Source organism: Magnolia sinica, chromosome 16, assembly GCF_029962835.1.
Source record: "Magnolia sinica isolate HGM2019 chromosome 16, MsV1, whole genome shotgun sequence".
NCBI lineage: Eukaryota > Viridiplantae > Streptophyta > Magnoliopsida > Magnoliales > Magnoliaceae > Magnolia > Magnolia sinica.
The window spans coordinates 57,535,470-57,561,127 of NC_080588.1; the positions used below are offsets into that span (position 1 = coordinate 57,535,470).

Here is a 25,658-nt window from a genome sequence, read left to right on the forward strand (position 1 = left end):
GGCATTTAAATCAGACGGTTAAAAAACATTAGTAAGTCTCTCATGTGTGATCCTTACATTTGTGGCCCACCTGAGGCTCAGAATTTCCCGATATAATTCATTTTTTTGTCAGACTATAATTCAATGGGTTTACCAACAGTCATATAATCAAATATCACATGTTTTAGATATTTTTAATAATTTGGTATACTAAAACTGCTTTAGTTAATCAAATTCAGTCCATGTCGTCATACTAAGGAATTCCAGTGCATTCCAAATACAAGCTCCTTAGCCAAAAGAATTATAATTGAGTATTCGGAATCACCTTGATTCAACTGTAACTGTGAGCTCATAAACGAGCCCTAATAAGCTTCTGTTGGTTGAATTTCACTGGTTATGTACAGTAAACATGTTCAGGCGAACTAGTTACATATAAGGGACATGTTGGAGGCTTGCATCCCATGGTTGAAGCGATCAACACATTGCATGACAGAATGCACCGAAAGTCCCTAGATTGAAGCACTATCTAAACGCCCCACATGAGTGTATGGTTCAAACCAGCCATCAAGAGGGAAGGATACCACTACACCAACGCGTCAGGCTCAAGACTCGTGCAAGTCCTCTTGTAAGGTGGGCCACCATTTCAAAAGCAAATGCACAGCTTTTCCACCGTTTTCCAACAAGTGCTCGCCTGCTGAGTTGGCATTTTTTTTTCTGCGACAGCATATACATTTTTTCGACCCACCTGACGAATGGCTTGGATATTGCAATGGCCTGCCATGCTGACGCATGTGTTGGCGTGGACCCGTACGGTTAGCTTAGCAAAGCTCATAAACCCATTACAAAATTAAGCATATGGCAGCCGGGGCCCATAGTTCAATTTGGATCATCTCAGCCTATATTTATATGAAGCAAATATATTGATGGACCAAAACAAACAACAGAGGCCATCTAACATTTTTAACCGAATCACTAACCAACCTCTATAGTAATCTTAAAAGTCTATCTGATCCAGAATCACAAAATTCAGATAAGCTAAATTGACACACAAGCATCTTAAATTTTGAAAGAAAACTGGGAATCCGAGAAACCCAACTCATTCAGGAAAAAAAAGAAATTGGAAAAGAATGGCCTTAGATTGCTGCAAAAGCCTTCTTCCCGCCACCACCAGAGGATCCAGCTGGGATGACCTTCAGCACATTGAACCTCACCGTCTTCGACAAGGGCCTGAATAGAAAGCATCATTATAATTGTGTCATGAAATCCATGGACATGAATGCGCAGCAAATTACCCATAGGAACTGAAAGTCCTTCAGCTAGGATTTACCTGCACTGGCCAATGATAACATGGTCGCCCTCCTTCACACGGAAACATGGGGATACATGTGCCGGAATGTTCGAGTGCCTTTTTTCATATCTGAAGTTCACATGCAAGATATTAAACTCCACCCACATCGAAAACCAGGAGCTATTACACTGTTCCAATGAAATAATGGTTTGCTTCTACACCACGCAACGGTAAAGGTGGACCACCTTTCGGTTAACTGAAATGCTGGCCCATCTTCCCTATCAGATGATCCAGCCCATCAACAGAAAATGGGCATTCACATCCGTCCAATTTAGTGGCAGACAAATCTGACAGTTAAGATCATCTGCTCGGGGAGACTTTTGGGATCTCGCCTATCAGATGATCATATGGCCATGCAATGAAAATGGGCAATCATCACCAGTTGCATATTTTAATGGCAGCCAAATCTGACATTTAAGATCATCTGATCAGGGAAAATGTGGGGTATCAAGGAGCTCGTTATATGATTGATTTTGATCACCAAAACAAACAAGTTCATAGAGTAGGCGAACAAAACTCTCCATCAGAGATCTGTGTATCTCCTCTTAAAGGAACCCTAGAAAATATAAGGTGGACTAGGAAGTATCTCTGGCTTGCCTCTGGTATTTCTTCACATAGTGAAGGTAGTTGCGGCGGACAATGATAGTTCTCATCATCTTGGCACTGTGGCATGTGCCAGCAAGGATACGACCCCTAATGGAAACAGTACCAGTGAAGGGGCATTTCTTGTCGATATATGTCCCTGCAAGTAAAAACAGAGAAATCCCTTCAGAACATACTTCACAAATTCACCTCAAAGTTCCACAGCATCTCTTGCTAAGGTAAGAAGATGCAACTAGATTGAGGAAAAAACTAATTGCAATAAGATTCAACCTACCGGATTTAAATTCGAACCACAAGAAAAAATAATGCAAAACTGAGCAAGCTCGACTGTGTCTTATTCCATGGACCTAAGACTTAATTATAATGAGTGGTTACAATCTTTAATAAAACCTATGGAATCTAATGATAGAATTCCTAACTAAGCTGAAGTACCTAAATAAGAAACCACTTAAATGAGAAACTCCAAAAATAAGCAGCACTTTAATTAAGAAAGCACTTAAATAAGAAAAATCTAAGATTACTTATTGTGTAATATAAAGACATGAAAGAAAAGGAACCAATGTACAGATATGAAATAAAAGGAAATTAGAGATAGGCTAAAAAAAGTGAAAGTGGGCCTTTTCTCATCCACATGTGCGGAGTGTGCGATATGGGATGGCAATTGCATCATAAGAGAATGGAGGAGTTTCTGTATGAACACAATTCCGAAGAAGTGGAACATAAAGTGATAAGAAATGCCACGGCAACTTGCACAAGAAGATATCAGAACAGGCGATTCGCAGCATGCATGAGACCCAGGCCATGCATCAGGTGAGACTAAGGTATCCCGTATTGGTATCCGTTGGCGTAACGGTGCCCTCCGATACCGATACGGATACGGGGTGGTAACGGCAATACGGGGCATAACGGCCTGTAACGGTGCTTTTTTTTTGCCAAAAAAATATGAAAAAATATGGATTAAATCCGGAATATTCTAAGCATTATAAATATGCATTCATTTATAAATTGGAACATGTTTATGGTGGTGTAACTGTCCACTCTTTGGTGAGAAGTTATATCGGACTGTTGATGAATTTATGAACCAGATAACTTGAATTTGACTACAAAAATCATATATTTAATTTTATAAATATCTAATTTATATATTTAACAATTTGATATCATTTCTCCCAATAGTTCTTTAAAAAAATGAAATTAAATTCAGGTAGATGGCGTTGCCAATTTGGGGCTGACTTGGAGGAACAATCCATGCCCCAAATCAATCTCAAATTCATGCGATTTATTGGCATTATCCCACTAATGAATTGGTGGACATTTATTGGATAGTAAATCATGAAAAAAATCAAAAGGCCCTATTTAAAAAAATAAGCGTCCACAAATTAACAATTAAAACTATTCAAACAATTTGATTTTGGCATGGTGAATTAGCAATTACAATCCATAATTTAATTGGTAAATTTTAAGTTAATACATGTCTCGTGTACAATTTTTTAAGAGCCCGAATTAGGCGGGACCCGAATTGTGAAGTGACGCACACGAGTGTCAAAGTTTTTTTGGCCCCACCCGTGATGAATGTGATATATCCACACCGTCCATCCATTTTGCCAAATAATTTTAAGGCATGAGCCCAAAAATGAGGCAGATCCAAAGTTCAGGTGGACTGCACCATAAGAAACAACAATAATTAAACGTCCACCATTAAAATTTTATTGGGGGCTACAAAAGTTTTAAATCAAGCTGACATGTGTGTTTTCCCTTCATCCACGTCAATGTGACCCAATTAACAGGTTATGAAAAGTAAACATTACAGTAGACCATAAGAAAATTTTAATGGTGAGCATTCTATAACCACCATTTCCTATGGTGTGGTCCACCTGAGATTTGGATCTTACTAATTTTTTCGATCATGACCTAAAATAATGTGGCAAAATGGATGGACGGTATGGATAAAATATATACATCATGGTGGGGCCACGCAACACGTGTACAAAAGCCTACCACGCACATTTCTTTAAAAGCGGATTACGTTGTGTACCTCAATGACATACTTGTATTAACGCCAGTAAGTCCTATGGGTCTAATCATGACGTATGTATTATATCTAAACCGTCCATTCATTTGATGAGCTCGTCTCAAGGCTTGACACTAAAAATAATACAGATCTAATTATCAAGTGGACCACACTGCAAAAACCAGTGGGGGATTGAACGTCTACCATTGAAACCCTTTTTGGAATCACAGAAGTTTTGGAGCAATATGAAATTTGATTTTCCTCTTCATTCAGGTCTTTTTGACCTTATGAACAGATTGGATGGAAAATAAACATTATGGTGGGCCTACGAATTGTTTAACGGTGAAAATCATTATCTCCGATGCTATTTTTGGTGTGGTCCAAAAGATCTTTGGATATGATTCATTTTTTGGGTAATGCTCTAAAATAATATCTAAAAACAGATGAACGGTGTAGATATAACAAATACATCACTGTGGAGCCCATGTAACTTTGATCTCCTTTGAATCGTCCGTACAACTCAGAGCTCAAGGAGTGTCAGTGCTCGTTTTAGTATGACACGTACCTACAGTAGCTATATAGCTATAGCTGGTGTGACAAAAAAGATGGGAGAGAGAGGGAAACCGAAAATCAAAAGAGGGAAAGAAGAGAGAGAGAGAGAGAGAGAGAGAGAGAGAGAGAGAGAGAAGAAGAAGAAGAAGAAGAAGGAAGAGGAGGCCCGTAGCCGCAGCCGCAGTACGGCGAGAAGGAGGAGGAGGGGGAGGAGGAGGAGGAGAAGAAAAGAAATTAAAAAAAATGTATGTTTTTTTTTCCTATTTTTTTCTTTTGGCACAGGCGTTACGGCCCCGTAACGGCCGTTACTGTCACAGAATCGGGGGGGTGCCCGTTTCGACCCTGTATCGCATAACGGTGTCAGTCGTTACCATTACGTATCGGCCGATACGGCCGTATCGTAACGGATACAGGACACCTTGGGTAAGATTGGGAGTGAATCCGAATATGCCATAGCCTTGTTCTATTCATCAGGTGGGTCGCGTGCATGAGAAAAATTAATGGTTGGGCCACGTGCATGAGAAAAATTTGATGTTGGGTCTCTCTCTCTCTCACTAAGAATGGAATATGACACCAAGGCTATGCACAAACCTAGCCAGACAGTAGATATGTACATACATTTTAAAAATAAAAAATTTAAAAAAAAAAAAAAAAACATCTGTACCTTTCTTCTTTATTTTGTTTTGAGATTTGGGTCAGGTCCAGTAATCTGCTCAACTCATTAATAATCCATATGTACGGCCAGGTTCAACACAAGCCACCTCATTTACTTAAACAGGTTCCAGCCCGAGCACGACCAGCTACCCATTTAGCTTGGCCCGGATCCACCTCAAAGGCAGGCTAGGCCAGTTGACATGCGGGTTGACCTGACCCATTGCCAGCCTAGGAAAATTAAATATTTAGCCAGGAACAAGCACATGACTCTCATTGAATAGAAGACTCAATTTTCATGGCTCTAATGAGGAAACTCACAAGATGAAATTTTTTGAGTCCGTGAAAGAACAGAACAATAAAGGCATTTTGGACAACTCAGCTGTTAGGGTTCCTTGGGCCTTTCTTCTAGATATAACCACTTGTTAGACGTGTCAAGTCATTGTGCTTTTGAGAAAGACAAATTTCAGCTTGTTCTTTCCTTCTTAGTAGAAGATTGGGGGGATATCAAAATCACTAATCAACACCAGCATGGTTGTAGGGTCCATTCCACACCCATAAATGCAATTCGTTTCAACCGGGGCTGCATCAGCCACCTAATTTCTAATCATGTCCAAAACTGTAATCCATTGGAGATGATGGTGGGGTGCTGAACATGTTGGTTATGGATTTTGTGGTCCATACAGAGCTCTTGTTGGCTATCAAATGCAGTATGCATTTTCAAGCTTGCACACATGTCCCTGACCCAATATCATTCATAATCACTCTGCGAGAGGATCCTAGAGATCCGACAGATTCATTTATTTGTTTGGCTATCTTCCTCACTATCAACATAGAGATTTAGTGTCCCCTTGTGCATCCATGCAGTATTGACATCAACAACACAAATGATTATAATGATATTCATAGTTAAAATATTTGAACCTATGTCTATATGTTTGAAGTTCTACTATATTCTAAATTATAGCAGCGACCATTAGTCAGGTGCACTACTAACTATTGTACTGTAGTCTATAGTCTATATAAGAAGATCATAGTCAATAACATCATATCAGTTGATAAGAACAATCAGAAGTTTAAAATTCCCCATTCCTAAATGCTTTAACACCAAAATTAGAGGTCAGCGACTCATAAACTCAGTTTTCAACAGGTTGGATCAACAGACAGCATTCTTATCAAAAATTGGTCCTACACCAATAAGCACATGCCAAAAACACATATGTTATAACCCCCCCCCCCCCCCCCCCCTCCTTTTTCCCCTTTTTCCGATATATTTTCATATTAAAAAATCACACCGATACAGTCCAATATGCCTCTCTATCACATCTTTTCTTTGGTCGGCAGAAGATGCCCTCCAAAATCGATTTTGGAACCATAGCTGCACTATGGTCCATACATGGTGACATGAAGAAGATAGTAAATAACATCAAATGCATTTCTCCTTCCCAAATGCATAAAACATCAAATTTTGAGGTCAGAGATTCAATGACTCAATTTTCAACTAGTCAAGCCATCAAAAAACATTCTTACTAAAGGGTGGTCTGATAGACCATTGAGTACATGCCAAAACCAAAATTAAATTATAGATTTATGTTTCCCTCTGAGAAATATTTCAAACTGCTCTCTCTCTCTCTCTCTCTCTCTCTCTCTCTCTCTCAAAACAAAAAAAAAAACAAAAAAACAAAACAAAAACAAAAACCAAAAAAAAACAAAAAGGTATCAAACTTGGATGCTAATCTGGAGGATCATTTTGCCAAGATGAGTTTCATCGTTGTCGATGCCACAAATATTCATCCAATCACTTTTGAGTTCGATGGTAGTGGCAATGAACATAGAATCCTTAACCAACATCCAAGCCAAAAGAATATCACCCACTCCCATCAAGTGAGTGCACATCAATCTCCATTACCTAGCCCACTGATGATCCCATTCCCACCTTGCAGTAACCATGTTCTCTCCATGCATGCAAGGTTATCCAAATTCGGGTGACAACTGGTTAGTGTACAAAATGACTACCAGAGCCAGGCCCAGGTATGCATGTGGATGTGGATGCGGGTATTATTTTTAAGCCCAACTAATAACTGGGTAGAGGATGGGTATACACCCTACCCATACCCAAAACAGAACACCCTCCCATGTGCATGTGCATGGAGAGGCTCACACACTAACACTTTCCCCCAACGTCCAACTCCAATTAGAAAGGGATGTTCTTAAATTGGAAGGATGAAAGATTTTACCCACGCACTTAACAACCAAGAAGAGACCTTAGAACCAGACCGTCGCTGAGGGTGTCAACAAATAGGTTCAGATCAATACATGGGAACCCATACGCATACCTGCTAATGAGTATTGCACCCATAGCCATACCCACACCAGGCCTGAAATGGACACCCATACCCGTACCCATTAGGGTATCGGGTACCCATTTATGATTTGAATTTTTCAAAAAACAAACCCACCATTATATTAAGAGATTAAATTTTATAGCATGAGAAACTACTGCTTTTAAAATCTACAATACTTGGGTTTCTAACAATAGCATTGTTAGAAACCTAACCAACAATAGTATCGTTGGAAACCTAACCCAACTTAATTCGGTCGTGCCGATATGCTTAGCCCACATGTAAACATGCATGGTAACTCAGAAAGTTTCTGAGACACTCAAGTCATGCATCATGCAGATTCCTCATTTAGATTACATTTCCCAAAAGGCCCTCCAAACTCACATCTTTAGATGTATGAAAATAGTTGGTTCAGAAAAGTTCCGATGGCTTAATCTCAACAAGCATATTGACCTGCCCGAAAAGTTGTTGATAACTACCAATAGATTGGTAAGGACTGCACAGTAATGTTCACTTTTTTACGAATGTTATTATGTTCCTCAGCTAAGAGTTTGAACAAGTGGAGCCCGTAGTTTGTTGATCTAGAGCCTTGATGATTTACTTCTCCCAAAATTGAAGTCTCTTATCTTTAGATCAGTGGATCCTACTCGTTAAAAAATATATGGATTAGAAATATCGCGTGAGAATTCCTTACATGATAGGGTTCAAGTCAGGTTTGAGTCTGGAGAGGGATATACCCAAACCCAGCCCGTTTATTAATCAGGCTCAAATGGATACCTATACCCAGTCCATGTAGGACCGGGCTCACAAACCCATTGGGCCTACCCAGCTCATTGACAACCCTAACCCTTACATGCTGTTTTTATATTCTTGACAAGAAAAACCGTAGTTTTTCATTTCTACTAAGATCTAATCTTTTGAATTAATGGTGAATTTTTCTAATTTCAAATCATAAATGGGTACCCGATACCTTAATAAGTACTCTAAACCATCATAGGTACGGGTATGGGCGCCCATTTCAGGCCCAACATGGGTACAAGTATGAGTATGAGTGCAGTACTCGTTAGTAGGCATGGGTATTGGTATCAGCATTTGACACCAAAACACAACCTATTGACAACCCTATATCAAAAGCCCTCTCATTCCACAACGTACAAAAATTTTACATACCCTTGAAGGACCTACTGGCACCCTCAGAGGATTGCCATTGAAAAGCACAGTCTTGATGTCCTCACTTGAGGGATGAACGTAGTTTCTTTAGAACATGATTCTTTTCATTGTTTTCTCTATTAGGCCCATTTTACATTAACCCACTGCTCCAAGTCTTTATAATAAAGACACCTAAGTTGGCCATACCCACCAATACCTTGCATAACAACATAATTGCTCCTCTAGTCCTCTATAAGCATGTTCTCCACCACCAGATAACTACCAGTATTAGACCCACTACTCCAAGTCTTGATGCTAAAGATGTCCAAGTCAGCCATACCCACCAGACCTTGCAAGACAAAATAACCACTCCACCATAGTCATGTTCTCCACCACCAGATAACTAGTAGCATTTCCTTCGTAACCATAGGGAGATTATTTATCGGTACAGCAATCCTCTCTCTAGATCGATTATGATCCTTTACGTTTAGGGAGTCTTATTTGAGTAATGAACTCCCACAGTTAGGACCCAGGATTAGCAACAAAGTCCCGCAGGGAACCCACTGACCAACCATGCCTCTCACCAACTAGCTCCACAGGGCCAATTAGTGGTCTTTCCATCAATTGTACCTGAAAGTGTCACAACTAGAAAATAAGGCATTTTTTGGGAAGGGAGTGTACAAACTCTGTTACATATTTAGCAATATGGACATGCGAGTCTCTTTCCACAAACAAGTTACCATTGAGCGTTTCAATGGCAATCTCAGGTATTTTCTAGGAAGGGAGCATACGAATATGGACATGAATCTCTTTCCACGAGAAAGTTACCATTGAGCGCTTCAATGGAAATCTCTACTTCCATTTTGGAATTGTATCAAATAGAAGACAGCCTTATTTCAACAAACTCCCACCAACAGTGAGACGACCTCGACTTTGCCAAACTTGCCAAAGAACAACACAAACTCCATCTTTCATCCAATCCTTTGGGAGCATTCAACGAATAAGATAGAACTTCCTCTAGCATGTAATCCCTTGACCACTTCACCGCCCTTGTTGTAATGTGATTTTGAACTACACATTCCACCTCCATAGCACCATTTTTTCCTTTTGCAAGGCTTGGAGAATGGCAATTGTCCATGGATAGGATAGAAATCTATTTCACCCGTACTTCAGCATAGCATGAAAAAACTGAAATTGAATCAGGCAGGTGACAATTTCAACACCTCCAACCCAGTCCCAGTTAGATACTTTTCAGCTGGGAGCTAAAATATTCCTACAATAGATACAGATGGAAAAGAATCAAACCAGGGCAGCGCCCTAAACTCGACTATAAAATGTTCTATTATGCAATTAACATGCTATGCATCAGAGAACGCACTACTAAAAGATGGACCATTATATTTCCTAATGCATCCTGACATTCATTTGACATATAACAACCAAGTCAGAACATTAAAAAAGAACCAACCCATTACCAAATCGCTATCCAAACTCTTCAGGGAAAATGTACTATGGAATGGGAAGAGCAAATTCATGATTTCATATCCTGACCAGAAATCATGAAAGTTAATAATCCTCAATGTTACTCCAAGATCCCAAGACGAGCAGCAAGAGTATTATCTATCAGCATGAGCCTAGCTTCTTGTTTTTCTTTTTAGAAAATGATCAATTCATTAAACACTTCCAAAAAGCAAAGATGCAAGAGGTGAGGACAAGGGCTGAACATGACCCCTTTTGTCACCCTCTTAGCTCAACAACCGTAATCAAAGCAAAAGCAATTAGGAAACAGAGAAAAAAAAAAAACTCAAGTCATGGCAAATAAGGAGCTAACCAAATGGAAATCAACCCAAAAAAAATTGAGCCTCCCACTCCTTCCACAAGGACGCAATTGACAACCTAATAAACTCAAGAATCACCAAACCCACCCAATAACCAATGACGGAATAGACACCCCCCCCCCCCCCCCCCCCCCGGGGGGTGCACGTGTGTATGAAATCCAGGCTGTTCAAAGGCACTAGCCCAATCAGCCAGCTTTTGTTTTTTAAGTAAAAAAAATGCATAGACAAGTTTCGAAGGGCCAACCTAAATCTATCAAACCAACATGCCACCACTGGAACAAACTGCCAATTGTGGTTGTTTTTTAGGTATTTTAACTAATCTACCCTTTTTCAACAGTTTGAAATGCATTAAATATCATAAATTTAATTATTAAAATGTCGAGTCATATCAATTAAAGACTGGCTTGAGTCTTCAGGTTAACCCAACCCGGCCAAACGTCAAGTCAAGTTTTTGAGTTTTTGAACTATGGTGACCATCACATCCCTAAACAAACTCAAGATTTCAAAACCTGATCATGAAGCAGCCCAAATGTGCAGTTGAATGTGGACAGCTAAGGCAAGTTTAATCATTTCTAACCATCCATATTTTTCTCATACATGCATTACCCGCCAGATGACAAGACATGCCCAAATTCAAAACGAATAAAGATCATACCACATGCATGCACAGTGAGGCCGACTTAGTGAGAGGCCCCAAACCTCACATGGTCTCAAGAGTGGTGAGAGCAAGATTCCAATTCCTACTCTCCTACTCCAACGAGTGGCAGCCATCGCGTCTCTAAAAGAAAACCTAAGATTTCAAAACCTTATCGTGAAGCAGCTCACACGTGCCATTGAATGTGGACAGCTGGTATTGGTTAATCATTTTTAACCATCCATATTTTCCTCGTACATGCATTGTCCACCAAATGACAAGACATGCCTGAATTCATACTGAATAAAGAACATACTACATGCATGAAAAATGGGGGCCACCTGGTGAGTGACCCCAAACCTCATATGTTCTCAAGAGTGGGAAGAGCAGGATTTAAGTTCCTAATACAACGAGTGGTAATGCAAGCCCCAAAAGGGGATGCAAAAAGACGGAAGAAAAGTAGAAAGGTTGTGGGAAAGAACCCAACAATCCTCTAGCCAAATACTAGAGACCGCAAGAAAAAAACCCTCCAAATCTTCTACTGAATAAAGAAACATCAAATCGAAGAAATTTTATTCAAATCATCATAGTAATGCATTACACCTCCATAACATAGCTTTATATAGACTTAAACTAAGTAAAGAAGCCCCAATAATAGAAATTTACCAAAATGCCCCTGAATCATGTCACTACCATATGGGCCTCATGCAAATGGGCCATAACTCACTCAAATGGAGTCAAATTTGCATGATATTGGTCTCATCTAAAAGCTAACTCAATTGATGTCAAACGAGACCACTTTCATATCATTTGGACATCATTTGGTACCCCAAAGTAGCCCACCAACAAACTGACAAAATACAAAAAAGGAAAAGTTATTAAATGCTTAATCAAACGCTAATAACTAACTAAAACAAACAAATCTTAGAAATATAATGACCATCTGATTGCTCCCCCCAGCACCAAAATGTAATCAAACCGTCGACCCCATCAAACTGATCACCATACCATGAATTTGGTCTAAGTTCTCAATTAAGACAATTTGAATGTGTATTCTTCAAATCTTGATCAATCAACTTATGTAGCCATTCAGTTGCATTAATTCCACCCAACTTCGGAAAAAACTTGCCCTCGAGTTTACATTGGTGATCATAACCTTCTACAAAAATCCTTGTTCGTGGCACGTCTTTTTCGGCTTTGCTACAATTGATATTGGAGACCTACACGCCTAACAAGCAGTTCATGCATAACACAGCGTTGAAATATCGCCATCATTTCTTTCGCTTCTTACTAGTTTGAATGTGTATTCTTCAAATCTTGATCAATCAACTTATGTAGCCATTTAGTTGCATCAATTCCACCCAACTTTGAAAAATACTTGCCCTCGAGTTTACATTGGTGATCATAACCTTCTACAAAAATCCTCGTTTGTGGCACGTCTTTTTCGGCTTTGCTAGCTGTTGATATTGGAGACCTACACGCCTAACAAGCAGTTTGTGCATAACACAGCATTGAAATACCGCCATCATTTCTTTCGCTTCTTACTAGTACTCCATGTTCTAGACGTTGATTATGGCCCCTTCATCACGACCAGCTTTCAATCTATGGGCCTTGATTGACATCAAAATCGCAACACTGTGATCGTGAAACTATCCATCTTTTAAACCATCGAATTGTCATTAATCATTCAATCTCCACTATCACGTCATTTAATGGTTGATCATGCATTTTCATTGGCGCCTCCTTCAATCAAGTTGTTGATCCATCAATAAGGGTATCCATGAATCCATCGAGCAAGCCAACAATGGATTCCTCTTGAGTTGTCACACTTGCTTCAAACATGTCATTCTAAGGAACTCCAAAGACAATGGAGTAAAGTCTATAACGTTTTTCTTGTTCAATCAAGGGCTCGAAGCAGGCTTTTTATCGCATCCTTGAATTATTTAAATTCTTTTGCAATATCTTCCTTGAACGTTCTAATCTCCTTCTTAAGTTCCCAAAGATTCCCCTCCAACATGTCTTGAACATTCTTAGCGATTGCTTACATTTTCGTGCAATTGGGGGGGGGGGGGGGGGTTGGTTTGAATAACCAACATGTCGCCATCATCATTCATAGCATTGAGAGGAGTGCTGAAAGGAATCACCATAAGGCACATATGAAGATGGATATAGTTCAGGGTGATATGAAGGACGACATTGATCAGCAAAGTAACTGGGATAAGAATACACAATGGATGTGGACGGACATAGGAGTTCGAATAGGGATAATTGTATGGGCCATATGAACATCTTCTTATCCACAAGATCTCTAAAAAAGAACATGAAAGAATGTAGGTTGAAAAAAAGGGACAAGAGAATTGATGGGTTGGAATGAGATTAGGATTTCATAGGGTTGGAAATGGATACAGTCAAGGTTTGATGGGTTTGATGGGTTTTGTTTTTACTGGGTACAATTAGGGTTCGAAGAGTTTGGGAAAAGGGGGAGATTGGAGAAGGTCCAGTTAAGGTTTGGTGGTTTGAGAGACAGAAAAAGGGAAAGGAAAAGAAAATAAAAGGGAGAAGATTAAGAAAGAAATGGACGGATGAAAGGACCTGATTAAGATGGGGAAAATACCTTATTTCAGTTTTTTTTTTTCCAAGTAACGAACTTGCTCTAATACCAAATAATGCAGACCCTAAAAGGGAATGCAACTAGATCAAAGAAAAGAAAGATAGTGTGAAAGAACACAACAATCAACAGAAAATTACCAAAATGCCCCTGAATCCCATGACTACGATACAGGCCTTATGTAAATGGGCCATAACTCACTCAAATCGAGGTAGAATTACATAATTTTGGGCTCATTTGAAAGCCAACTCCATGGGCTATCAAACATAACCAATTTATTATCATTCAGACATCATTTGGTACCCCAAAAGTGCCCCCCATAAAGAGAAGAATATACAAAAAAAAAAAAGGAAATTTTATTAAATACTCAATTAAACCCTAAAAACAAAATAAAAGAAATAAATTTTAAAATATAATGACCGTCCAATTGCTCCTCCCAACCCAGTGATGTAATCTAACCGTCGATCCCATTAGATTGATCATCATACCCATACCACATATTTAATCCAAATCATCGAGACAATTTGAACAAGTGAATTCTTCAAATCTTGATCAATCAACTTATGTGGTCATTTGGTTGCATCAAGCAGCGGCCATCAAATGTCTCTAAAACAAACCTAAGATTTGAAAACCATGCATGATCTTGCAAGAAGCAAAGACAGCCACTATAACCAACTGAAAGTCCAAATTAGATATAACCCAAAAAAAAAAAATACCCATATTAATCATTGGAAACATATGATCTCCAGATCCCCAAATCTTACTCCATGAGTACCCAAATCCAGCATCTAATGTCAAAGCATTGATGAAAACCATACATGCACGGACCATAACATAATATGAAAAAAAAGCAAAAATTGCATATATAAGACGCATCGACCAAACCTTCAATCGCATCTCTAGGCGTCTTGAAGCCCAGACCAATGCTTTTCCAGTAGCGGTTCCCTCCCTTCCCAGGTCTCTTTCCCTTTCCAGTTTTCTTTGAGCTGCAGCAATTGTTCAACATTTGAGAACCATAAAGCAACAGCAAATGAATAATATGGGAATTGTTATTTAAACCCACCCTGTTTGATAAACCTTTTTCCTTTCACCCTTTTGGTAATAAATTAATGCAACTCTCTGCTGCTGATTAACAGAAGTGAATAGGATGTAGCTGTAAACAAATGGTGGGTGTAAATAGTAATTCCATGCATGCATGCATGCATACCTATTTAGGAACAGGTACTATGAGAACGACCTCATGGGAGCTTTGTGGGCTCCACCATGATGTGTGTTGGGCATCTGAACCGTGCATCTATTGTGATCCCCTCCAGTTTATGGGATTTTCAAACATCAGCCGTATCCGGAAATCAGGTGGGCCACATCATCTGGAATCATGTGAAATCATGCTTCAAACATCTAAATTCACATGGTGCGGCCCACCTAAATTTTGGAATGGGCTGAAATTTGGTATGACGCCTCATCCTGGTGGCAGAAACATAGTGGATGGGTGAGATATCTGAAGCACATTTTGGTGGGCTCCACGAACAATCAAGAAGGTATTTCCTGTGGTGAGGACCACCTAAGTCATGGATTGGCCTGATTTTTTGGGCCCATACCCACCATAAGAGGGTGCATTTACTGGACGACTCAGACGACCGGCATACATCGCGGTGGGGCCCACATAACTCGACCTTATGGGAATCTCCCATGACGTCGACCTCATAGTATAGGTTCTTACCTTAAGAAGACCTTGGGTTGCTTCAAGAACGCCTTCTCCGTCTGCAACAAAGAGATGCATGGAATAAATACATCAGTGATAAGACTCTGATATAAGGTTATAGAAGAAAATACAGCAAAAGAACTGAAAACTGAGGAAGAAAGTGTAGAAATGAATGGAAGGAAGTCGGCCACGATCGAGATTTCAGATCTGACCTGTTCGGCCATGGTCGATAGACTCGATACGGAGGGTAGAAGAGGCGGTGGAAAGAGAGTGCAGCGAAACCCTAGTTTCGGGAAATTGTAAGGTTTAGCGGGTTGCGATGATATATGGTATGCGGAAGCGCCAAATCCGGACGCGCCAGCACGTGCTAGCGCCGTACATGTGTACGGATAGGGAGTCCACGGTTACCCGATGGACCCGACCCGATTTCAGATGTGCCCGTATCCAATTTCTCATACCAATTGAGCATTCAGCTTAGCTACGGGTAGAGGTGGGCAGGATCCAACCAGACTCATCAGATTCCACTCGATCAAACTGATCGGATCTGATCTGACCCGAACCGAAAGCTAAGGTCATGTCGGATCGAGTAGACTCACTCAGATACAACAGCAAAACGAGTTAAGTTCGGGTCAGTATCCAATCCGATCCGATCTGATCCAGAATCCGATCCGATTGGATCCGATTCGATCTGGTCAAGTAGTATAAAGTAGCTTTTTAATCTTTTTTTAACTTTTACCCATCTTTTCTACCCGAACGGCGAAACCTAACCCATCCCTACCTAAGTGGCGTCGCACCCATCTCGATCTGAATCCAGGCTACTCAACGGCCCAGCAACCCATAGTCACCGTTTATCCTCCTCCATTCATCTGGTAGGTTTCATTTTTATTTTATTTTATTTTTTTATTTCTCTATGTATTTTGCCCTAGCTCACTTGTGGTCTGGCCGAGGTCGGGACCTCGCTGGCTCGGTTGCAGCGTCCGACCCTGGCTCTCCTCCTTTCTCTCCCTCTTTCTCTCCCGATTTCCCTTCTCTCGTTCTTTCTCTCCCAATTTCCCTCCTCTCCTTCTCTCTCTCCTCCTTTCTCTCCCTCTCTCTCCCAATTTCTGTTATTTCATTCCTAGTACGAGAGTCTCCAGCTCGGGTTGACTTCACCCAGTCCGAATCGACTGGACAGACTCAACTCGATCTGACTCGGTTTCCCTAACAGAGTCGGACTCAGTTCGGGTCAAGCCAGCAAGGATTCAAATCGGATCGAGTCGGTCCTGTTGGACTCGGTCCCGGATCGGATCAAGTTCGGGTCAGGTTCTTGAAAAAATCGGATCGAGTCGAGTCTGACCTAATCCAGGCCGACTCGACTCGATGCCCACCTTTAGCTACGGATCGACCGTCTTAACCTGATTAAAAATCATTTGCCACTCTAGACCGATCAAGGCCAGTATATATACAATTACATGGCAGAAAATACTTCATTTTATCTTACATGTGCTTGGTGAAAATAGAGAAACTAAAATTCAAACCCATGAATTTCCATTTACATCATGTCATTGTAATCAAAGATATCCAATAAGAAATATATCTCATTATAGTGTCACTTGGTTGGTACCCACAACAAGTGATTTGGGTACCACCCTAATCACAGGGTCCACATTTATGTATGCATTGTATACCTAAGTTGTTCGTACATTAATGTAGCCCCACATGCCTAATTACCTCATTTCCAAATATATGACTAGTCAAATCAGTAGAAAATCCAATAAAATACATTTTTATTTGAACAGATACATTCAAGATACACTAACAACCACGACCAATGTAACAAATATAATGAATAAGTCGTGATTGCTTATTTACAATACAATATCATAGCAAGTGGTAATCCAAGTAGGCCCTAGAAGCAAATTAGGTAGAGTGGTGGTGTCCATTAATTTACATAGTAATGTTTTATATAAGGCATATGTTCGTTTGAATTTATTAACAAAACAGACCATTGATATGTCATATAACTATATAATTATGCATGTTTTTTTATTTATTTGTTTTTTTACCTTTAACATTGAGATTTTTTCAAAAGATTATGCCCTTACTCATTGTATTTCTTCTTTTTTTTTCTTTTTCTTTTTTTTTTTAATGGAAAAAAAATAGTGAATCTGAAAAAGAAGAAAAAAATAAAATAAAATCATCATCTTTTTTCCTTTTTTCTTCTTCTCATTCTTCCTTTTCATTCTTATTTTTTTCTAAAAATGTCTTTGCTCCTTCTTGTCCTTCTTCTTTCGCTTTTCTTTTTTCTTCATGTTTTAAAAAGGGAAAAATAAATTAAGAAAAATACACCTTTAATATTTTCTTCTTCTCCTTCTGTAGACAACTTCAAGTATTTTTGACGAATAAAAATATAATTGCTCATTCTCGTTCTTATTCTTTTTCTTATTTCTTTTTTTTTCCTTTTTTCTTTTTTTAAGAAAATACCTTCAACTTCTTATTCTTTTTCTTTAACAAATAAAAAATATTAGAGTGAGACCCCAAAAGTAAGACCTTATAATGCCCAGTTTTATTGTTTAATAATAAATTTAATGTAAATTAAAAAGAAAAAAGAAAAAGTTAAGCTAGAGGGAGATATCTGCCGATATCATCTCATCTCTCATCTTATCTCTCATTATCCCAACTCTCTCTCGTATCTCGTTATCTCTCAACAAATCCTCTCTCTTAGGGCCTGTATGATTTTTGAAGTAAATGATAATTACCTGGTAAATAAGTAATAATTACTTACCAGGGAATTACCCCATCGTTTCCTGCGCCTATGTTGACAGCTTAGCTTTTCGGCATTAAAATCGAGGATGGCTACCAAATGAATATAGGGCCCACTGTGATGTACGTGATGTATCAACACCGTTCATCCTATACATCAGCCTCATTTTGGCCATGAACCCAAAAATGAGATAGATCCAAAGCTTCAGTGGACCACACCACATGAAACAGTGAAAATTAAATGCTTGTTGTATAAAAATTTATGTGGCCCTTGGAAGTTTTGGCTGAAGCTGATATTTGTGTTCACCCCTTATTATTGTTTTTGTGACCTCGTGAATAGGTTAGATGACAAATAAACATTAATGTGGGCCCAATAAACAAAATAACTTTTAATGGCGGACGTTTAAGGCCATTGTTTCCCGTGATATGGGCCACTTGAGCATTGCATTTGTCTCAATTATGGACGCAGGCCCTAAAATCTTCTAATAAAATAGATAAACGGTGTGGATATGTCATGCACATCATAGTGGGGTCCACAAATGCAAGTCAGCTTTTTTGGACCAATTTTCGAGACGAAAATGCATCTGAAATTTCAAAAATGATGAAAAGGTAATAATGACCTTTTTAAGGGTATTTCCCTACTCCCTCAAAATCAAACAGGCCCTTAAAGAGGGAGCATATACGAGCGACATTCTTACTAATACTCAAATAATCAAATAAAGAAAACCGTATAAAAAATGAGAGAGAAAGTAGGAAAGAGGGTTTTGGAATTCGCCTATTTAGATTGGTATAATGGTAGTTTAATTCAGCATTGATCTACACATTTGACAAATTTGATCAATCAAGCATCCACTGTATACGTCTAACTCATCCACATATAAAGGTACACTGATGCACATGGCTTTAGGGCCGATGTGCATAAGGTGGGATTTTCCCATAATAGACAACGATTGATATGATTTATGTAGTTTACGAGTTTTTTAGACTCAATTATGTGATGATTTCAATAATCAGGCATATTCAACACTTCAATTGACCGTACCGATCATAAATTTACCAAGGTTCTTCCTTAATTTAAAGAATTTGAATTAATACTTGAAGAGTAATTCTCTGCATAAGCTATAACTTATAACATAAAATTATATGACCTAATATGAAACATATAATTAAATCATTACTATTCATTAGATTCTTAATAAAAAAAAAATTAAAATCATAAATTCCAAACTGATCAAACAATTGGATAGGCCATATCAAATTGAGGAAATTGTAGACAATGAATCATACGTTGATTTATTATGTGGAACTATTAGATAATTAAGATATAACTTGATTTGGATTGATTGTCAAAATCCAGACATCAGATGATGATAACATCAAGATTTGATAATCGATCTAACCATCTAATGGGCTGCATTGACCAATCAATATGATCATGATAATTATAATAAATTAATGTATGAATGGTCGGATCAAGACGATCACTAGTTGTCCATTGAAATTGATCAAGTGAAAATCAATGGTTGGCCTTGATCCATCTATCAAATGTGATTCAAACTTTAAATTAGTAAAGCAGATAAATCCTTGAAATTTTATGTAAATCACCACGAAATGCATACAAAAATGAAATTTTATGACTAAAATAGAGTTCTTCACAAAGTTAGTGGGTTCTGACATAAAATTTCATAATGCTACAGAACACTACTTGAACTTTCAAAAAATCAACATTGAGGACTGTTACTAAAAATATCCCGAATCTAAAAAAAATTTCAGGGGACTAATTCTAACAGCACCTTAATTTTGTAATATTGTTTCTTAATCTATAAATTCATTTAAATGAGATATCTTATTATTTAAATGGATTTAAATCGATCAAATGTGAGCCTCATCACTAAACTAGTGAGATTATAACATAATTTCCATTTATATGATTTTAAGAAATTTTATTTAAAATCAAACTATTAGTTTATGGAATCATCTCTACCACATCAAGGTGAGTGATCCCGATGTGTTTTTCCTCCATTAAGTAAAAATAATTTCATTAATTATGTACTGTATGCATGTTTTAACATTGTTATCGTGGTCTCTAGTTGGATTTGTTCGAATGCAAAATTTTAATTATTGTATTGCATATAAAATCCCAGTTATTACCTGATTTTACGAACATGATACTCTTTAACGGCCTGTTTTAATCGTGTTTGTGTTACAAGGTGTATCTAGGAGCTTGAACTGAAAAATGGTACTAAAAGCATGGATTTAACGTTCATAAATCACCGAGGCAAGTGATGGACCCCAGGGGACCAAGATCAAAGAATTTACATGCCAAAGATCCGAGAAAATCACGCTACTCACGTTAAACGGGCCTGAAAATCGTCCAGAATGCAAAATCACAAAGTTCTCATCATCCGTTCGACTCGAAACTTTGTATCTGGCCTGAGGACCATAGATTAACTGTACACGTCGAAATTCAGCCCTTGGATCTTTGTGAAAGTGGATCAACGGAGAGATCAGAGGGCACTAACCATTAAAAAATATCTTGGTAATCCATAAGCGATCAATGCTCAAACTTAGGCGTTAGAAATAGCGTGAAAAATAACAAGTACTGTTGAAACTTTGTCTCATTTGCACGGGACAGTCGAGAGATACGAACGACAGAAGTTATAACAAAAGGGAATGGCAAATTTATAAGTAGATGTGCCCTGCATGGCACCAAGCAGACGTGGGAAGTAAATTGTGTTTTCAATGGTGAGTGTTGTCTGCACATTGATTGAGCGTGTGGTCTACTTACAAATCGAATCCATTTGATACTTGAGGCCATGGGCCAACACGACATACAGGAGCCGATGGAGGGAGCGGATTTTTAGGATGGACATTGCAGTGGACCCCACCTATTTTGAACAACATTCTAAAAAAGGCACTCGTCCGCATGCTATAACAATGGACGACAACACTGAGCGTGACAACGATTTTTACTCTCGATTGATGGTGTGGCCCACCTAATACTCGGATCCACCCCATATTTTGACCCCTGGCTTAACATAATCCTACCAACCCAATGAACAGGATGGATTTCTCAAAGAATCACCACAAGTTGACCCCACTGGCCTGGAAAAATCAACCAAGCTGCGTAAAGTCCAACCAATTCCGCTGCGGATGCGTAACTCCTTACGCACTCCCAGCCATCGACTCCACTCGACCGCCTCCATACTTCTATAAAAGAGAGAGCATGGAGCAAGGAATGATTCATCTTTAGATGTGATCATCCAATCTTGGGGCAGCCGTGGAGGCCTTAGACGTGGAGTGCAGCCAGCATCCCTATTTCTTCTTCCTTTTGTTTTTTTTCTTGATGATGATTATTAAGAGTTTAGTTTAATCATGTCATGATTAGCTAAACCTCTTAGCTAGGGCTAAGAGGTGAAGCTTGTAGTGTGATGGGTGGTCTTCTATTGCTATTGCTTTGATTTATGTTACATTGAACTAACTTTGATTATAGTTTGATATTAAGGAATGCTTTCAGTTTTTAATGATTTGTTGTGACTTAAATTACAATGGATCTATGATAGCTTTGAGTATGTTCTAAGCCTTGTAAGGATTGTGAATTTAGGAGTCCCTGTTGTTCACCATCGTCTCCTAGGCATAGTTGGATGATGGAATCCTTCATAATATTCGTACATCTCTCAGATTGGATGTGGATTGGTTAAATTCTATTGTATGCTTTGTCTTATGGGCATGGTTTTGTGATGGAATCAATTCTAATTCTCATACCTCTCATCTTTTGAAAAGTGGATCAAAGGAAGTTCGGATTTGGTTTTTAATGTGATATATTTCAACTGAATGAAGATGTGACTCTAAATCCAGTTGCGTTTGTGAATCAAGCGTAGATCTCCCTGATCTCTGCAAGTGGATCCTTGGCACCCTAGTTTCCCACCTTTGAATTTTACAAGTTTTAGTCTAATAATTCACATTTATTCCCTTCCTTTTACCTGATTTAGATTACATCTTCGCCTAGTTATAGTTCAAGTTACTTTCAGATTACGTACAAGGTTCAATCACTGTGGCTTCAACCTCGGTCTTACCGAGATTATTACTACATCACAACCTTATACTTGGGGTGTGAACAAGTTTTTGGAGCCGTTGTCGGGGATTGACGTTTATGTTTTTTTGAGATTAATCGTTTTAGAATTAGGTTAAGATTAGGGTTTTTCTAGTTCTTAATTTTATGATAGGGTTTTTCTATTTGATTTCTAGAAACAAACCTAACTTTCCTGTTTTGTAGGACCTTGACATAGACGTTCTAAATTGGTAATCTCTTTCTAATTTTTTAGTTTTTTTGTTTTCTATTTTTAGGATTAGGTTTTGTTTTTCTAAAAATTTTCCAATTCTATAATTTCTTTTATTTTTTATAAACTAACTTAGTTTTCTATTTCTAGGTTGAAAACTTTCCTTTTTAGAAACTTTCTAACTTTAGAATTTCTATTTTTAGAAACTATTTTTTTTTTCTTTTGTAGGATCTTAACATAGGAACTTCTAATTTGGTAACTTCTTTCTAACTTCTTCACTCTACTTACTTTCCATATTGCTATAGGAATTTTCTTTTATTCTCTTTTAAGATTAGGTTAAGGATTAGGGTTTTTACCATGTATATGCAAGAGTGGGACGTCAATATGCTGAGAAAGCAGGGTTGTTAGATGATTATGTTAGGAAACAACCTATGTCTCAAAATTTGTCTGAAACCATCATCAAGAACCGACCAGAATATAACACTCCGCCGGTTAAGAAGTCCTTACGTGATCATATACGAGAGAACAATTACACCCCATGGACAGTACGTGAGTATTGGGGTTATCATAACTATGAGAGTGAGAATTATTATCACCTACCAGACAAGAAGAAAACAATGAGAGATTATATCATGAGTGATAATATGTATCGACAACCATCAAATTCTCCCACCTATGATCTGAATGACAATAATCGGTGGAAACATCAAAATTGGAAATATGAACCAACAATATGTTATAAAGATTATTCTCTTGGATCCCCTACCTTTGAAATCTAACCAGAATCGATCCAAGAGGAGTCACTTCGAAGAGATACAAACTCTTCTACGAATATGAGAAAATTATTAAAAGATTGTTCGGACCTTAGAAAAATGATAGAAGTGCTCGCATTGCGCATCAATAAGAAATTGGAGGGTCGTTCGTATCAACCACAATTCATTCTAGAAATACAATGCGAGGAAAGTGATCCTAACTCATTTTTAAATAACTTTGGAATTTAGAATAAATAGTTAGATTATATTAATGAGCACATGGTTCAATTTCCTAAAGAGTTGATCTCGATGACGGTTCAAAAGAATGACCAAGAGACGCGGGTGTCTTTTAAATATAATGATGATGACACACTTCACTCACATGACACCTTTGGTTTCAATGATGAGGTAGAGGTTAGTTTATTCGAACCTCAACCCAATTTAGGAGTAAAATGTGAGAGAAGCAATCACATCCCAAGTATGTACTGCACTGAATTGGAAGATGATGAGTATTGGGATGACGATTATGAATGTGCAGCCCAAATTCCTTTGGAATCAATCTCGAGTTTGGTCCAGTCAATGATCAAGAGGTATAGGAAGTGGTTGACCATAATGATTTACTCCACCCATCTGACATGACTGATTTAAATATGGAGAATGAGCCTCTTTCAGCTAACCTTTCTAACTCTTGTGAGACATGTTTAGACCACTCCCCTGAATTGAATGATGATATGATTCAGGAGATGGACAAGTAGTTCGATATGATTATGGGAATTGAAACCAGCCAGTTAAGGTCACCATCTTAGTTTTCAACCCTTGACAATACAATGCCTTTACAAAGTAGTACCGATGAATAGAGTTTTCACATTAATTCGTCACTAATTGATCCTCAATTTGTCTGTGCAGGGCAAGAGCAAGAGAGCATACCTCCATCCACTTCTAAAGACGACGGAGTCCTTAAGCATTTCATTACAGATGTCAATGTGGAAAATAAGTCACTCTCAGTTGAATTTCTCAACTCTTTGGACGATTACTTGACACACTTTCCAGATTCAAACGATCCTATGATTAAAAAAATAATGGATGTCTCGCAAGAGAATATCTCAGTAGTTGTTACTAATCGAGAGAACCCATACTTTGAAGCCCATTCTTCCCCATATCTTGACTGTTTACCATTAAAGAAGGAGCTGAAAATTGAATCAAAGTCTGAAACTTCGGAATATATCGAGACTACATCACTTTCTGAGAAGTTTTTTGAGTTTTATTTACTTGTAGTCTCTGATTCACCATAGGATACTAACTTTGAAACTTTTTCTAGCATGGGTGAATCATATATACTTTAGATACCTCAGGCGAATCAACGACAAATTTTTGATGAGGTCCATAAATTTCTCTGGACATTCATGCTCCGAGGTATCCAAGCCTATTGCAAAAAAGGCTTTTGGATGATCTTGTTGAGAAACCTACTGAGAAATTTATATAGATATTGGCCAAAAGAGGAACCTTGCAGCATGACTAAGTAGTTTTTCCCCTACTTTCATAGGACTAGGGTAGTTTGATTTATACCGTTCTAGGATAGTCGGCTTTATGCCGTTAGGATAGTTTGCTTGCCAGTTGTTTTAGGATAGTTTGCTTTTGTTGGATGGAGTCTTGTGCCGAGCCACCGTCACACTGAAACCTCTTTGGAAAAAGCCGCTTAACTCCGTCATTAGGTACTATCCTTCCATCACTTCTCATTTACTTTCGTTGTCCTAAGTGCATTACATACTTATATCTTTTACATTAAGGACAATGTAGATTTTAGGTAGGGGATGGGAGATTAGGTAACCTAATCAGTATTTTCTTGATCTTGAGCAAAAATTGTGATTTTTTTTTTAAAAAATTTCTAGAAATTCTTACGAAGTCGAAGTGATTTTGAAGGCCATCATTAATTTTATAAGTATAAGATACGTAATGTTGGTAATTTATGACTCTTGGATTCAGCTATTTAGATTTCACAGTTAAGTTCGAATTGTTAATCCATTATTAGAAGTTTTAAACATTGATTGAGTCATGATTTCACATGTCACATCTCGCTTACACATTAAGGTTATAATTTGATATTGAATTATTAACTTGGTGATCATTAAGCATGAAAGAAACCAACCCGGGAAATTTGTCCATCATGTTCATTGAAAAAAAGGGAAAAAAAAAAAGAAGAAGAGAAAATCCAGCAAAAAAATAATTGTCTTTGGAGAGGGTTGGGTGAATGGTCATCACCGTGGGTTTGCTCCCTATAAGTGAGGGTTCAATTCCTCTTCTTGGCTTTACCTTTAAAGGGCTGACATAGCATGAAAGCCATCGATGAAAAAATCAAAAGTTGAAAGAATGAAAAGTTAAACTATAAGGCAAATTTTGGTTTAGGTCATGGTTATCCTGAATGCTATTTTGATTATCAATGTTATCATTAAAATAGAGAATTGAACCT

At 38.2% G+C, this 25,658-nt stretch overlaps 1 protein-coding gene across 1 annotated transcript; it reads right to left on the reverse strand.

The window, feature by feature from the left end:
- Positions 1-851: 851 nt before the first annotated feature.
- Positions 852-15,772, reverse strand: LOC131229107 (small ribosomal subunit protein uS17). The gene is made up of 6 exons (XM_058224981.1): positions 15,630-15,772; positions 15,436-15,476; positions 14,601-14,701; positions 1,925-2,069; positions 1,307-1,396; positions 852-1,206 (listed from the first exon to the last, which is right to left on the reverse strand). The coding sequence occupies exons 1-6, from the start codon at positions 15,639-15,641 to the stop codon at positions 1,113-1,115; spliced, it is 483 nt and encodes a 160-aa protein (XP_058080964.1). The 5' UTR covers positions 15,642-15,772; the 3' UTR covers positions 852-1,112.
- Positions 15,773-25,658: the final 9,886 nt, after the last annotated feature.